Source organism: Nematolebias whitei, chromosome 20 (assembly GCF_014905685.2).
Source record: "Nematolebias whitei isolate Nwh7 chromosome 20, NemWhi1, whole genome shotgun sequence".
In the NCBI taxonomy this organism is placed as follows: Eukaryota; Metazoa; Chordata; class Actinopteri; order Cyprinodontiformes; family Rivulidae; genus Nematolebias; species Nematolebias whitei.
The window spans coordinates 21,846,181-21,862,404 of NC_056517.1; the positions used below are offsets into that span (position 1 = coordinate 21,846,181).

Genomic DNA, 16,224 nt, shown 5'->3' on the forward strand with positions numbered 1-16,224 from the left:
GAGTGGAAGCCAAAGTTTGTGTCCTATTGAGGAGATAAAAGGATCATTTACTCTTGCTGAATTACCTAAAGCTGTAATTAAGGGATCTGATTCCAGCTGAGGCACGCTGAGTAGGACAATGTCTTCTTATCTTTTACTTTCATAAGAGGCTGTGAGACGGCAGAAGCCCCATTTTGGATGAAAACAGACGAACATCAAACCTCAACATGGTGAGGCTTGAAACTTGACTTTAAACAAATGAAGGGACATTCGTAAAAACCTTGGCGCAATGATGGAGGCCTCCGAGGATGACATAGCTGTTATTGGAATGGGATGCAATTTCCCTGGAGGTATGATTTTTTAAAATGAGCTGAACTTATATTCAGTTGTGTATGGGAAATTAGGGTTAATGTAATTAAATTTTTAGGTCAGGGGTTGGATAATTTCTGGAAAGTTCTACTGGAGGGAAAGAACTGTGTGGCAGATATTCCTTTTGAGAGGTTTGACACCAACTTTTGGTACAACGCAGACGCCAACAGGACTGGAAAGACACAAACAAGCAAAGCAGCTCTTATAGAAGGGTAAGTTTCGTTGTCTTATAGAGATAATTTTTTTTTTTGCTTGTGTTATGCAAAATTAGTCTTTTCATATTCCAGGTTTAATGAGTTTGACCACATGTTCTTTGGGATTCCTGAAGTGGAGGCTGACTCCATGGATCCTCAGCAGAAACTCCTCCTGCAGTGCACGTACAGGGCATTCGAAGATGCAGGCATAGCCATGGAGAGCATCAGTGGAAGCAAAACTGGTGTTTACATCGGTACTGCTTTCATATCTCACATTTTAAATCACATGCACAGATTGATGATGCAACACTTCAATTCTGCTTTGATTGTGCTGCTGCAGGTCTTATGAACAGGGATTACGAGATGATCAGAAACAACAATTCAGACTCTATAAGCCACTTCAACGGCACTGGGACAGCTATGAGTGTGGCAGCCAACAGGATTTCCTTCACCTTCAATCTCACTGGGCCTTCGTTTGTTCTCGACAGCGCCTGTTCTTCTTCTTTGGTGGCTCTGCATGTAGCCTGCCAGGCTATGAAGCAAGGTAAAAATATCTGTTTGCTCTAAAAAACATTAAAGTTTCACATTATATCAAATAGATTCATCACAAACATATTATGTAAGCTGCTTTCTGTTCAGATCTTTGTACGATCTCACACAGCTTCAGCAATATCGAGGTCTAGGCTCTGTATATACCCGTACCAGTTTTTGACTACTTATCTTTTGCTGCACTGGCAGTGTTTTGGGGATTATTGCTGTGCTGAAAAGTGTGATGGTGTAAAGATCTGAAGCTCTCCAGGTGGTTTTGCGTGATGAATCAAAATCAGCTTGTACTTTTCTGCCTTCTTGATTCCATAGATTTTCACAAAATCCCCAACTCTACTCGCTGAATGATAAAACTTCCACCAACATTTACAAATACCAATAGAAATTCATTGCGTAGTAGTGTGCCAAAGTTTTAAACCACTCCTAATTTAAATGTACTTTACTTCCAAGCAGCCAGACTTTCTCGTTTTCTGTGGTCTTCATCAACAGTTCTGGTTTTCTGATGGTACTTTACAGTTTATTCTTTGGATTTTAGCTACTTAAAAAAAAAAAAAAATTGTACGGTCTTCCTACCTGATCATATCAGCATATTGTGCAGTGCATTGAAAAAAATAAGAAAAGTGGAGGACAAAGAAAGATTAGTCAGGCCTAAAAACCATCTACTGTAAATTAGCAATATCTGAAAGTCGTCTTTTAGAAATTTGGAAAACAAATCCAGCAAAGACAAAATGTAAATATCTAACCAATGTTCAAACAAAAACTTTTAAAGCCCTTCGAAAAACCTGGAGAACTTTGGATCAAGACTATTTTAAACAAATACAAGAAGGTCTCACTCGTAGTCAGAAGCAGAAGGTTTATAAAGTATGGATGACTTTAAGGCACTTTTGGCTTAAAAGCCATAACAGCAGTCAAAATGTACAGCTTATTTATTATTTATTTATTTATTAATTACATTTTTAAACAGTAAAAGATTAAAAGAAATCGTGCCTGGCTCAGCATTTTTGCTGTTTTACAGCAGGTTCCTGTTCTGCAGAACATAAAAAACACACAGATATCCAGCATCACATCGCATTAATGGACACACAGACATACTAAATTACAAAAATACAAGAATGGCAGCATTAATACGGCAGACACCTAACGGTGATTGCAAAAGAAGGTATCCAACAGATGACACGCATGAGTCTTCTTAAAAAGTGGGAATGTTGAGATGGACTTTAGATGTTGTGGAACGTCATTCCATGCTTTAGTATAAACATAGAAAAATGATCTCTGGCCATAACAGTTTTTAAAGGCTGGTAGTGACAAATGTCTGCTTGTAACAGCTCTAGTCAAGCGACCATGTCCATTATTGGTTTTAGGCATCAAAGTAGAAAGAGCTGCATTACTGACACCATGAAAAACCTGAAAATACAATTTAATACTGCTGTGTAGAACATAATTTTGAAAAGTTAGAGCATTTGAAGAAGAAAGAGCTTACAGTGATGAGTCCAGCCAGGAAGTTTGTTATGAATTTTGTAGGCCCCATTGTAGAGCCTAGCTGTGGGTTTCAGGATTTCATTAGTAGTAAGAGACCAGACCGGTAAACAGTATGACATAGTTGAAAGTATTATGGCATGAAGAAAAGTGTTTGAAACAGAAAATGTCAAATTTGATCTAATTTTGGAGTAAACATACATTTTTTGTTTCAGCTTGGTACATAAAGATTACACGTGGTCATGATAAGTTAAATGGGAGTCCAAGATAATTCCCAGATATTTATAAGTAGTGACAATAGAAAGGGGTTTGTTTAAAAAAGTAAGAGGATTTGATATACTGAAATGTCTTCCAGGTGAGGAAAAATACATACATACAGTTGTTTTTTTTTTTGTTTTTTTTTTACATTAATCGTCAAGTGATTTTCTTGTAGCCAGAAATGAAATTGCTGAAGATCTGCTTGTAGCTGATTGTTGATAGATTCGATATTTGAGCCAGATAAGAAAAGAACAGTATCATCAGCATACATTAAAATATTGGAATGATTAAATATTTTGGGAAGGTCATTTATGTATAGTAAAAAAAAAAGCAATGGACCCACTACCCTGTGGGACTCCCATAGAGCAGGGTAGTGACTGGGATGTACAATTTCCATGTTTCACGACCTGGCACCTATCAGTTAAATAGGAACAAAACATTTGAATTGCAGAAAATGAAAGTCTAAAAGAAGTCAGTTTTTGTAAGAGTATAATGATCAACTGTATCGAATGCTTTACGGAAATCGATATATACAGCGCCAGTTACTTGACCTTTATTCAGAGCAGTACGTATTTGTTCAGTAAACAGTGTTAATGCTGACATGGTTGACCTTGAAGCACAAAAACTATGTTGGTTATCGCTTAACATATTATTACCCTCTAAATGGTGAAGTAATTGGTTAAACAGTGTTTTCTCAAGTAACTTAGAAAAAATTGGAAGGACTGAAATTGGCCGATAATTTGAAACATCAGTCGAATCACCAGATTGGAGAATAGGAGTAATCTGTGCAGACTTCCAGGCAACGGGGAAAATTGACTGCGTAATGCATAAGTTAAGTAGATGATTAAATAATGGTATAAAAGTGCTGGCATGCGTTTTCAAGAAATTCATATTTAACTTGTATATATCACAGGCATGTGAGCTATTTAAAGATTGTAATATATCCAATAGATCAGTCTGTGAGATTTCAGAAAAAGAAAACTGCTCAGAGTTATCAGATAATTTAGATGACTTTGAACTATTAGAAGGCCCAGGTAATGATTCCTGAACAGAAGAAATAAAGTATTCATTAAATAGGTTAGCGATTTTTTCATGATCAGAAATAAGGAGACCTTCTGCTGAAATGTGTAAATTGTTGTTGAAAGTTTTGTTGTTATTTTCCCCTGTTACAGACTTAATTGTTTGCCACAAAGTTTTTGAGTTTGTACCTGCTGAAATAATTTGCTTTTGAAAATACTGTTGTTCAGCTTTACGTAATTTAGTAGTGCATTTATTGCGATAATGATTAAAATTTTTTTTTTCATTTAGCCTTTATTTATCCAGGTTAGTCTCATTGAGCCACGAGAACTCATTTTCAAGAGAGACCTGTTTTTTTTAGGGAGCACATGGTGGGGGTTAAGGGCCTTGCTCATGGGCCCAGGGTGGGGCGAATGAGAGTGGGGGCAAGTGTGGGTGTTTCACCTACCCCACCCACAATTTTTGATGTTGTCGGGGCCGGGCCGTGAACCGGCGATCTTCGGATCACAAGCCCACCTCTCTAACCTCTGCGCCACCACTCCCCTAAAATGGGACCTATTTTCAGGTGTTTTTAATAACCTATAGGTTTTCAAAGAGGAAGCTTTCAGTTTTAAGAGGCGTATTAAAGAAGCATTCAGCCATGGTATTTTATTTTGTCTGATTGGAATTCTACAAGTTGAGATATATTTTTGCCATATAGTCTCCAATTTATTGTAAAAATTTGTTAGAATTTGATTGGGATTTGACAAATAAATATCTTCACTCCAATCAGTATTTTTAATTTCTGCATTAAACATAGTTTGTTTTGAATTCGGAATCTTTTTACAAGAATTATGTACATGACATGTTGATTGCTTAAGATTATTTCTAATGACATAAATAAGTGAATGATCCGAGACTGAAGTATTTATGACTCCAGATATACCATATGTAGAGGGTCGGTTTATAAATATAAGATCCAAAATGGAATTGTATGTCTTACCAAATCTAATCGGTACCTTAATTAATTGTTGTAGCCCCAGCTTTGTGGCCATGATTTTCAAGGATTTTGAAGCTTTATCTGCCCAATTCATATTGATATCACCAAGAATCACAAGTTCCTTTGATTTTATGCCTTTAATGACGTCAGTAAGCTGCTCTAAATATGTATTTGAGTTAACATTTGGGGGTTTGTATGTAACAACAACCGTAACTGAGAGAAGATGTGTAAGCTTAATTTCTAAGTGCAGAGATCTAGTTCTGTTATGGAATGTGGGTGTTTTTTATGTACATTAACAGCAACACCACCTCCATTCTTATCCTTGCGGTCTCTATTTGCAACATCTTAGTGCCAACATTTGCTTTACAGCTTTACACTGCTTGAGTTCCCAGAATCACTTAATTCTGTAAACTTTCATCCCTACATCTTTTAGTCTAATTTTTTTTACAGAAGAAAGAAAAAAATGTACCTTCTTTCAATCAGTTTTATCTAATTCCATTGTAATCCCTCTGACTCTGCTTACATTAAGTTAATATTTTACCGCCTCAGTACCCATAGCACACTGAAACTGTCCAAAATGCACTTATCAGTGTAATTAAACAAGACATGACTGTTGACAACAAAACACAATTCTGCTGATTTCACTTATTTATTACAAATGATGCAGTGGATCTCTGGTGATGATGATTATTTAGTGATTTTTTAAATCATAGATAATACACAATAATTACAAAAAAATGAAAATTAAAAAAAACATTGAAAAATCACATTTTAACAGTTATTGTGGCTCTAATGCACTTTCAATGCTTTTCACTTGGTTAAAAAAAACAAACTAATTTTGATTATTGTCCCTCATCCAGGAGATTGTGAGCTGGCGCTGTGTGGGGGAGTTAATTGTATCATAGAGCCAAGAGTATTTGTTGCTCTCAGCAAAGCTAAGATGATCTCACCTGAAGGAACCAGCAAACCTTTCTCCGTCAGCGCCGATGGTTATGGCAGAGGGGAAGGCTGTGGTGTCATACTCCTGAAACCGCTCAGAAAGGTAGGTAAATAGTTAATTTTCTTGGAAAAGAAAAATAACATGATAAGGACAGAAAGCATGAACTATAAATATACTTGCAAGCCTGCAAATGATCTTCTTTTATATCTAAAGGCTTTAAAGGACTACAACAAAATATGGGGCATCATCTGCAAAACAGCAGTCAACCAGGATGGACACGCTACCACTCCGATTACTAAACCCTCCATGACACAACAAGAAGAGCTGCTGCGAACTATCTACTCTGACTCTGACATTGCAAATGTCCAGTACATAGAAGCTCACGGAACCGGAACCCCAGTTGGTGACCCAATAGAGGCAAGAAGCATCTCCAATGTCATTGCTAAAGCTAGACCTCCTGGTTCAAAGCCACTGCTGATCGGGTCTGTGAAAGGTAACATTGGACACACAGAATCCGCAGCCGGTGTGGCTGGACTCATTAAGGTACTCCTAATGATGAAATGTGAAACCATTGTTCCATCAGTTTTTTACTCGAAACATAACTCTAGTTTAGACGAGAAAGCTCTAAATCTACATATTCCAAGCAAAACTGAAAGATGGGAAGCAAGTGGATCATTGGGGAGGGTGGCAGGAGTCAACAGCTTCGGGTTTGGGGGCACAAATGCACATGTCATTTTAAGAGAGCACAATCAGGATGTAGTTCCCACAAAAACCTGGACGAAACTCTTTGTATTGTCTGCATCTTCTGAGAAATCTTTGATCCTGACCATCACAGACACACACCAAAGACTTTGCAACGATCAAACAAGTGACTTACAGAGAATTTCTTACACTTCAGCATGTAGGAGAAGTCACTGCAAAAACAAATTTAGAAAAGCCTTTTTGACACATACACTCACAGATTTAAAACGACAGCTCAAATCTGAACTAAACACAACACCTGAGTTGGTAAAGCCCGATGTCCAGCTGGTGTTTGTATTTTGTGGAAATGGTGTTTCCTACTGGGGTATGTGCAAGCAGCTCATGAGAGAGGTCCCGGCTTTCAGAGAAAAGGTTAGAGAAGTTGAAAATATCTTCCAGACTCACCAAACCATCAATATCAGTGGATTGCTTGCTGGTGAATGTGACAACAGCAATGTCAGCCAGCTGAACGTGGTCCAGGCTCTTCTTTTTTCGATTCAAATTGGTATTGCCACTCTCTTGATGCGCTGTGGTGTCAAGCCCACTATTATGCTTGGTCACTCTGTTGGAGAGGTTGCTGCGGCTCACTGCTCAGGTCTTCTGTCTCTTGAGGATGCAGTAAAAGTCTTGTACCACCGCAGCACACTTCAGAGCAAAGTCACAGGAGGAAAAATGCTTGTAGTCAGCAATGTAGCTGTAAAAGATGTTCTAGAAGTTATTTCAGCTTTCTCTGGGAAGATCTGTGTAGCTGCTTACAACAGCCCTCAGTCTTGCACTTTATCAGGAGATGCAGATGTTGTTGATGTACTGCGGGACAAATTGATGGTCAAGTTTGCAGGTAGAAATATCTTTCTTCATGTCTTGGATGTTCCTGTTGCTTACCATAGCCATATGATGGATCCAGTTCTAGAAGACATGGAAAGGATCACTGGTCTTTTGGGCATTAACAACATGGAGTGTGAGCTTTTTTCAACAGTAACTGGAACAAAGTATTCACATGGTGATTTCAGTTCCGGTACATACTGGGCAAAAAACGTCAGAAAGCCTGTTTTGTTTGATAAAGCTCTTCATGCTGCTATCAAAGACAAAAAGTCTAAAGGAAATGTGGTCTTTGTGGAGATAGGACCTCGAAGGGCTCTTCAGAGGTATATATGTGAGACTCTTGGAGATGACACCACAATTTTTTCTACTGTCCAACCAGAGAAAGATTGTGACTCAATCTCCTTGACTTTGGCCAGACTGTTTGAACTTGGCATTAATGTAAACTGGAATGAAGTCTACGTGGGTTGTGAGACAATGCCCACAACTATTCCGGTGTATCAGTTTGTCAACTCAAAGAAAAATGTGAATTTTGAAGCTGTAAGAAGAGGCAATGAACAATTGGCTGTTTCTCATCATAGGTCATCATGGGTCAAATCCCAATTAAAACAGGATAAGATCCAAGTAACATATGACATCTCACTGGAGACTACACCATTTCTTTGGGAGCATAAAAATAACAATGTTTCCATTGTGCCAGGTGCACTTTATGTTGAGTTAGCTTACTCCACAGTGATGGCAAACCTAAATCCAAAGAAACCCATATCGCTTCTCAGGCTCAGTGTAACATTTGAGAATGTGCTTACTCTAAATCTAAAATCCCAACAGCTAAAGGTGACTTGGGAACAATCAGAGATGGAGACTGTTTTTCAGATACAGTCTTCTGTTGCAACACATGCCTCAGGCACATTCAGGTACACAGATCAACAACCACTTTTAGAGGAATCATTCATTAATGTTGATGTGCTCTACCAAAGATGCAAACTGGTTATGACAAAAGAGGAGGTTTATTCAGTTCTGTCCCAAGCAGGATTTGAGTATGGCCCTCTTTTCAAACAACTACACAATGTGTGTTTGGGGAATGAATTCAAGGAAGCTGTCACAACTTTCCAAGTCCCTGCTGAACTTCAGGAAAATCTCCATGAGCATGTAATTCATCCTGTGCTTCTGGATTATTTCTTGCAAATGACCTCTGTGATAGCAATGAGGCAACTAGCAGTCACACAGGGATTTCCCTCATGTATTGCAAGTATTGTCATATCAGGACCCCTGCAGAATGAAATGGTCATGTACTTGCGAGCAACTCAAGAGACAAAAGACTTCCTTGATGTATGTGGTTGCTTTTCCACAAAAGAGGGGAAAGTATTGGTGGAAGTGAAAGGGCTAAGAATTTCTTTTTTGAACTCAATCTCAAATGCTCCTCAGTCATTATTCTTTCATAATGTACAAGTTGAATTAGCAAATGAGACAGATGTGCAGGACTGCAAAATAAAAGCAATTATCTTTGAAGATCAGCTTGGCATTGCTAAAGGTCTAAGACCATCTTTATGTCCAGAGTCAGTCTTTGTGGGGGGCAGAAAGAAGCTCACAGCAGGTGAAGTTCGAAACATTTTGTGGGATTTTCTGAACAGCAATGAGGATCTAAGAAACATTCTTTTCCTTTGGGGTATTGAAGACCTCAGTCACTTGTCTTCTGAGAAGATCTTGGAGTGCTTCATAACTTGCTGTGAGACATTTCGCCAGATTGTTTTAGCTGTCAAAGAGAGCAAACATTCCTGTGTTGTCAGGGTCATAACTTATAGAGCAACAGAAGCCACTGTGGACCACGTGAGTTCTGCTTTTGTGCTTTCCGGTATGTTAAGAGCTTGCTCTGTTGAGATGCCAGGACTTCATTTCCAGCTGGTTGACCTTGCTTCTGTGACCAGTGAAGACATCAGAACACTGGCTTATATAATTAAAACTTCCAAACAACAGGAGGTCAGAATCAGTAAAGGACAGGTATCAACAATAAGAATAGCACAAACTACAGTGGAAGACAGTGATTTATTTGAAGGTGACAAATCCTCAGTGAATCTGAGAGATTTTATCCTTCAGACCACTAATCCCTACAGAATGGCTGACCTGTCTGCCATCCCTTCTAACACTGATGGACATCTTGTCCAAGAAAACTCTGTTGAGATTCAGCTTACCAATATATGCATTCATTCCTCCGATTTCTTCCCTGTCAGCACTTCTCATTTCAGCTTTGGCAAGACATTGTACTGGAGCAAACATGTGTCACAGTATCACAAGGTGTTGGCTTTAGATTTTAGCGGCATTGTCACGTTCGTTGGTAGGCATGTCAAAAATCTAAAAGCAGGAGACAATGTTGCATCATGTTATCCTGTTATTGCTGCTACAAAGATTGTGATCCCTGAAGAAGTGTGTTACAGCACAAAGACACTTCCGTTTCTCAGAGAAACTCCCTGCGTGTCATACTTTATACTGGCATGGGAGATTTTACAGAAACTGCTGTCTGACGTGAAAAAAATGGATAAAAAATTGGCAATTATCTCCACAAACTCAGCCTCTGCTCTCTTAAAAGTTCTTGCTCTCACAGCAAGCAGGTCAGGTTGGAATGTATCATCTCGAGCACGTTTTACTAGCGAACTGTCACATTTCGACGCTTTTGTTTTTCTGCCGCCTTTTGGTCACTGTTTGGAGGGAATGCGTGACACTGGAGGCCTTGTAAAACATATTGTTTTTGTGTGGAGCAGTCACATGTCACCTTTAAAGTCCACCAGCGGATTTGTCTCAAACAATGACCACATTCATGTGCATAACCTGGATGTGGCTTGCGTTCTCCAGAAAACCAATCTACAAGCACAAAACAAAAATATCTACAACTGGCTTTTGTCATTAGGTTTTGAAGCAGAATCTTTGCCTCTTAGAGGGGAGATGAATCAGACAAGAGAGCCCGAGTCCTATTTCATGACTACAACAGTGCAGCAAGTTGTTTTTAACTATGAAGGATGTGATTTCCCAACATCTGAGAGCAACTTGCTCACAAAACCCAGACAGCTCTTCAAACCACACTGTGTTTATATTGTAACTGGTGGATTGTCTGGTTTGGGGTTTGAGACAGTTAAGTTTATAGCCCAAAACGGTGGAGGCTGTATTGCAATACTGTCAAGAAGGGCTCCATGTGATAACATACAGTTTGAAATGGATCTCCTCCAGAAAAGATTTGGGGTCACTATCCTAAATATCCAGTGTGATGTTTCGGTGTCAGTGCAGGTGGTGAATGCCATCTCCAAAATTGGACAAAGATTTCCATCTTGTCCTATTAAAGGAGTTTTCCACAGCGCTGCCGTGCTGCATGATGCGCTAATTGAATCCCTTGATGAGTCTCTCTTCAGGAAGGTCCTAAAACCCAAAGTGAGTGGTGCTTTGAATCTTCATTTTGCAACACTTCACAGCAAACTAGATTTTTTTGTTTGCTATTCTTCCATCTCGTCATTCATTGGCAACGCCTCACAGTGTAACTACTCAGCAGCCAATTCTTTCCTTGACACGTTTTGTCATTACCGGAACAACCTTGGGCTTACTGCACAGTCCATCAATTGGGGTCCTTTGAATCTTGGTTTGCTGCTGAATAAAAAACACTTTCAGAAGTTTTTGGAGGCCAAAGGTTTGATGACAATGGGTGTGTATGAAGTTCACGAGACACTTAAGAAGTGCATTTTAATGAACAGACCACAACAACTAATATGCAGATTCAACTTCAAAAACCTCAACGCACATGTTCTGTCACAAAACGAGTCTCTCAGGGAGCGACTGTCAACTTTAGTAGAAGCAATGCTCAAAGATGAAACACATGAAAAATGTAACGTTCAACTTTCTTCTTCCACACATGAGAGTCTGAAGGTGATTGTTGGTGAAATACTGAGTGTCAGTGCAGTTGAACTGGATGATGATTCCTCTCTGAGTGCAATAGGGATAGACTCAATGTTAGCCATGACTCTGCAGAACAAGATTTTCCAGGAGACAGGAGTAAATGTACCTTTGGTTATAATACTGGACCCCAAAAGCACACTTGTCACTTTAACCAATGTGGTCCTTAACAGTGAGTAATTTTATGCAAAACCTAATGTACAAAGAGCTAAGTGATTGTGCAGATAGATGCGAAATATGAGGAAAATATGTAGCAGAAAGATTATTCTAATAGAAAACTTTATTAACTTGCAAGTTTGCAAATACTGATCGCTGCTGGTGAACTTGCAGCAACTTTCTGCCAATAATTAGTTTTACTGCTACTAGAAAATATTTTCATTTGAAATAGTATTCTGTAGACAAGTTCTGAACAATAATAGCTTACCATGTTGTCATTATTGTGTTAAAAATACACTTTTAATATACAGAGCCAGTTGATTTATGTAAATAACTAATCATCTTTAAGATTTTTTTAAATCGTACATATTATTTGACAAAACTAACCCCAGTACTTTTGTCCTGAATCTTACTTTTTTGCTTGTTAAACGTTTTAGCATGTGTCAGAGGTTTTTTGTGTAATGTAGCATTTTTTACTTCAACATTAAAGGACGACTCAGCACACAAACAAATGACAAATGTGGTCATAATGTCTGTATGGATTCATATGTCACTGTTTGAAGTTAACTTTTTTTTTTTGCTTTTAGTGTTTTCTTTTTAAGTCTTAATAATTTGTACAAAGTAATTGTGCCTATGTTGTGCTTTTATGATATATATGTTGTGGAATGTAAACATTGAAGTGACTGTAAAATGTGCAAGTTTAAACCTAAAAGACTAAATCTTTTTTAAATAAATCCAAGTTTTTATTGTACAATTATGAGCCAGATATATTGTATTAAAATTTGGACAAATAACAACAGAATTGTGTTGAGAAGAAAAAAAAAAAGATATTTACTGGTAGCATATTTAAGACACTGACAAAAACATTTGTTACATGTTAAAAATGTTCTAAATAAATACCTTAACATATCTGAAATAAAACATTTTTCTAAAACCCCAAGCATTGTTTTGCCAAAGAAAATTGTTATAAAATCTTTATATATTACTCAATCATATCGGTGTTGAAGTTTATTTACAACTATAAATCATTAGACTTTGTTTCCATTAATGTATAATAAATTAATGGTTCAAACAGCAAAAGACACATTATTCACATTTGTTGCCAATGTAAGATTTACAAGACATAGAAAAACACAGTATTACATTTTTACACCATCACCATTAAGTTGATAATCAATCAGAACTTATCAGTGATAAGAAGTGACCACGAACTGGAGAAAGACACACAATTTAATACAAGTAGATATGTTTAAAGATAAAACTGTGAACAACATTTATTACATTTTGTAACACAGTACAAAGCTCCTGGTCCCACTCCTCCTGTTCAACAAATATTCATTAAACCTTCTGAGTTCTTCACCGGAGACCCTGACCAATGTGGCGGCTTCTTGCTGCAGTGCAGACTCGCCTTCGAGGGGGCTCCCTCTCAGTTCTCCTCGGACGCGGCCAAGATCACCTTTTTCGTAAGTCAGCTCAAAGGTAACGCTCTCTGGTGGGCTCACTTGTTTCTTCTGAGCCATGATAATCCCCCAGCTACCTATGAACTATTTCTGCGTGAGTTTCGTAGGATTTTTGATCGCCCCCTGCAGACGTCGAACGCTGCCAAGAGTTTGTTGAATTTACGACAGGGCCGTCGTAATGCTTTGGAGTTCGTCTTGGAGTTTCGGATCCTTGCTGCCCAAACAGGATGGGACGAGCCTGCCCTCCAAGGTATTTTCTTAAACGCAATATCTGATTTTCTCAAAGACCAGATGGCTACGCGAGATGAGCCCGAGACTTTCGACAAGTTAACAGACCTTGCCATCTCCATCGATGACCGTTTCCGGGAAAGGAGAGAGGCAAACTACAATTCCCATCGACCCCCGACTTCCGGGTTTCTGACTTCTCCAGGTGAGCCCAAGTCTGCACCGTTGTACTACGTTTCCCAGAATCCTCCCACTTCCGGGTTCACGACCCCTCGCCATGAGTCCGCTTCACCCAAGCAGTCCCCCTTGAACTACAACTCCCAGTCTTCCATGCTTTCTGGTTTCAACCAATCATCGTCTTTTCCTCTACGGGATCGCTCCCCCGAGCCCATGCAGGTGGGGCGCGCACGGCTGACTCCTGCAGAGAGACAGCGGCGTGTATCTGCCTGTCTCTGCATTTATTGTGGTAACCCCGGTCATTTTCTGCCCCACTGTCCGTTTCGGGGAAACGAGAACTTCCATCAGTAAAGCGGGAGTTACTGGTGGGAACGTCTGCGTTAACCTCCCCATTCAAACTATTACTTCCCATGGTCATTCAGACACCTGACCATCGCTTTTCGTTTTCTGCTCTCATCGACTCGGGTGCTGAACAAAACCTGATCAGCTCTGATTCAGTTAGAGAACATTCTTTGCCCACTCGTGAGATTCCTCCGATTTCTGTCGCCGGCTTAACCGGAGACACTTTGACTCGTATAAACCTTAAGACTACCGATTTGCATGTCATAATCTCAGGAAATCATCACGAGATGACCGATTTCTTCGTGTTTAACTCTCCTACGCCCCAAATAATTTTAGGTTTCCCCTGGCTCTGAAACCATAACCCAGTTATTAATTGGGAGCGCGGCTGTGTTGACAAATGGAGCGACAAGTGTCTCAGTAACTGTCTTCGCTCCGCCATTAAAGAGTTCCCTCGGAACACGACTCCTCTAGAGGAGATCGACCTCACCTCTGTTCCTGCTGAATACTGCGACCTAGCGGCAGTCTTTAGCAAGCAACGCGCCTTGTCTCTTCCTCCTCATCGTCCCTATGACTGCTCGATTGACTTATTACCTGGTGCCTCCTTGCCGTCAAATAGACTTTATAATCTTTCTGGTCCCGAAATGGAGTCTATGTCCAATTATATTAATGAATCCCTTGCCTCAGGTATTATTAGACCCTCGACCTCCCCTTTGGGAGCCGGTTTCTTTTTCGTTTCTAAAAAGGATAAAACTCTCAGGCCATGTATTGATTACCGCAGATTAAACAACATAACTGTTAAAAATAAGTATCCGCTCCCCCTCATTGACTCGCTGCAGGAACAATTACAGTCGGCTTCTTGCTTCACTAAACTCGACTAAGCCCTGTCCAGGCAGTTTGCCCCTCCTGATGCGCCTGAGGGCTCCAATAACATTGTTCCCCCCCACCTGTATTGTCGGCTCCCTCTCCTGGCCCATCACCGCTACCATTCAGGAGGCCCTTCTCTCCGAACTCGATCCTGGTGGTGGTCCCCCCGGTACCCTCTTTGTTCCTTCCAGCGTGCGGTCCGACGTGCTCCAGTGGCTTCACTCGAACAAGCTTTCTTGCCACCCTGGAGTCAACCGCATGCTCGCCCTCACAAAGACTCATTTCTGGTGGCCCTCCATGTCCAGAGACATTAAAGACTTTGTTTCGGCCTGTCCCATCTGTGCCAGAAACAAGTCTGGTACACAACCTCTGGCTGGCCCTCTGCTTCCCCTCCCGACCCCTAGTCGCCCCTGGTCCCACATCGCCCTCGATTTTGTGACCGGTCTTCCCCCATCTGATGGCAACACCACCATCCTCACGGTTGTTGACCGTTTCTCCAAGGCCGCTCACTTCGTTCCCATTCCTAAGCTCCCTTCTGCCCTTGAGACCGCTCACCTTCTTACCCTCCATGTTTTCAGGCTCCATGGGCTTCCTTCAGACATCGTCTCCGACCGAGGCCCGCATTTCATCTCCCAGGTCTGGCACTCCTTCTGCAAGTCGCTCGGGGCGTCCGTTAGCCTTACCTCCGGCTACCATCCTCAGGCTAATGGGCAAGCTGAGCGCTGCAATCAGGAGTTGGAGTCCACCCTGCGTTGCCTGGTCGAGTCCAATCTATCGTCCTGGAGCCAACACTTGGTTTGGGTGGAATACGCCCACAACCCTCTCCGTTCCTCTGCCACCGGTATGTCCCCCTTCGAAGCTTCCCTTGGTTACCTTCCTCCTCTTTTCCCCAGTTCTGAGTCCGACTGCTCGGTCCCGTCCGTGCAGCACCACTTTAGGCGGTGTCGTCGCATCTGGTGCCAGGCCAAGGCGGCCCTCCTTAGGACCGCGGCCCAGGCTCAACGGTTCGCAGACCGCCACCGTTCAGAGACACCCGCCTACCAGGTCGGCCAGCAGGTTTGGTTGTCCACCAGGGACATCAAACTGCGGGACACTCCCCGTAAACTGCCCCCCCGCTTCATTGGTCCCTTCCCCATTCCCCGCATCATTAACCCCTCTGCGGTCCGTCTCCAACTCCCCAGGGCCATGAGGATTCACCCAACCTTCCACATCTCCCAGGTCAAGCCCGTCTCCCTCAGTCCCTTGTGCCCCCCTTATGACCTCCCCCCGCCGTCCCGCCTGATCGACAACCACCCTGCGTTCACCGTCAGATCCATCCTGGACGTGCGACGCAGGGGTAGGGGTTTCCAGTACCTGGCCGATTGGGAGGGGTACGGTCCTGAGGAGAGGTCATGGATCCCCAGGTCTTTCATCCTCGACCCCAGCCTCATCTCCAGGTTCTTCAGAGACCACCCCGAGAAGCGCCTCAGGTCACCTAGAGGCGATTCTTGAGGGGGGGGGGGTACTGTAAGGGTCCCACTGCCTGCAGCCTGCCTTGCTGATGGCCGCTGATTACCAACACCTGGCGGCCATCAGCCTGATGAGCCTCTCCATCTACAAAAGGCTGCAGCCCAGTGTGACTCATCGCTGGAACATATCACCTCTCATGTTTCCTGGTTCCTCGTGTTTTTGGATTCTCCTCGTGACCTGATCTGGATCCCTCGGCCTGTCAGGTATTCCTCGTGCCATTTTTGCCTCCAGTTGCCAGCC

The 16,224-nt window shown here is 41.4% G+C and overlaps 1 protein-coding gene across 1 annotated transcript; it reads left to right on the forward strand.

The window, feature by feature from the left end:
• Nucleotides 1-271: 271 nt before the first annotated feature.
• On the forward strand, nucleotides 272-11,431 carry pks1 (polyketide synthase 1). Its single transcript, XM_037694445.1, has 6 exons — nucleotides 272-329; nucleotides 407-560; nucleotides 636-796; nucleotides 883-1,086; nucleotides 5,679-5,860; nucleotides 5,972-11,431. Exons 1-6 carry the CDS (start codon nucleotides 272-274, stop codon nucleotides 11,429-11,431), a joined length of 6,219 nt encoding a protein of 2,072 aa, XP_037550373.1.
• Nucleotides 11,432-16,224: the final 4,793 nt, after the last annotated feature.

Coding starts and splice junctions, on each gene's coding strand:
- pks1 (XM_037694445.1), top strand. CDS start 272: ATGGAGGCCTCCGAGGATGACATAGCTGTTATTGGAATGGGATGCAAT. Junction 561..635: donor AAAGCAGCTCTTATAGAAGG/GTAAGTTTCGTT, acceptor TTCATATTCCAG/GTTTAATGAGTTTGACCACA. Junction 797..882: donor CAAAACTGGTGTTTACATCG/GTACTGCTTTCA, acceptor GTGCTGCTGCAG/GTCTTATGAACAGGGATTAC.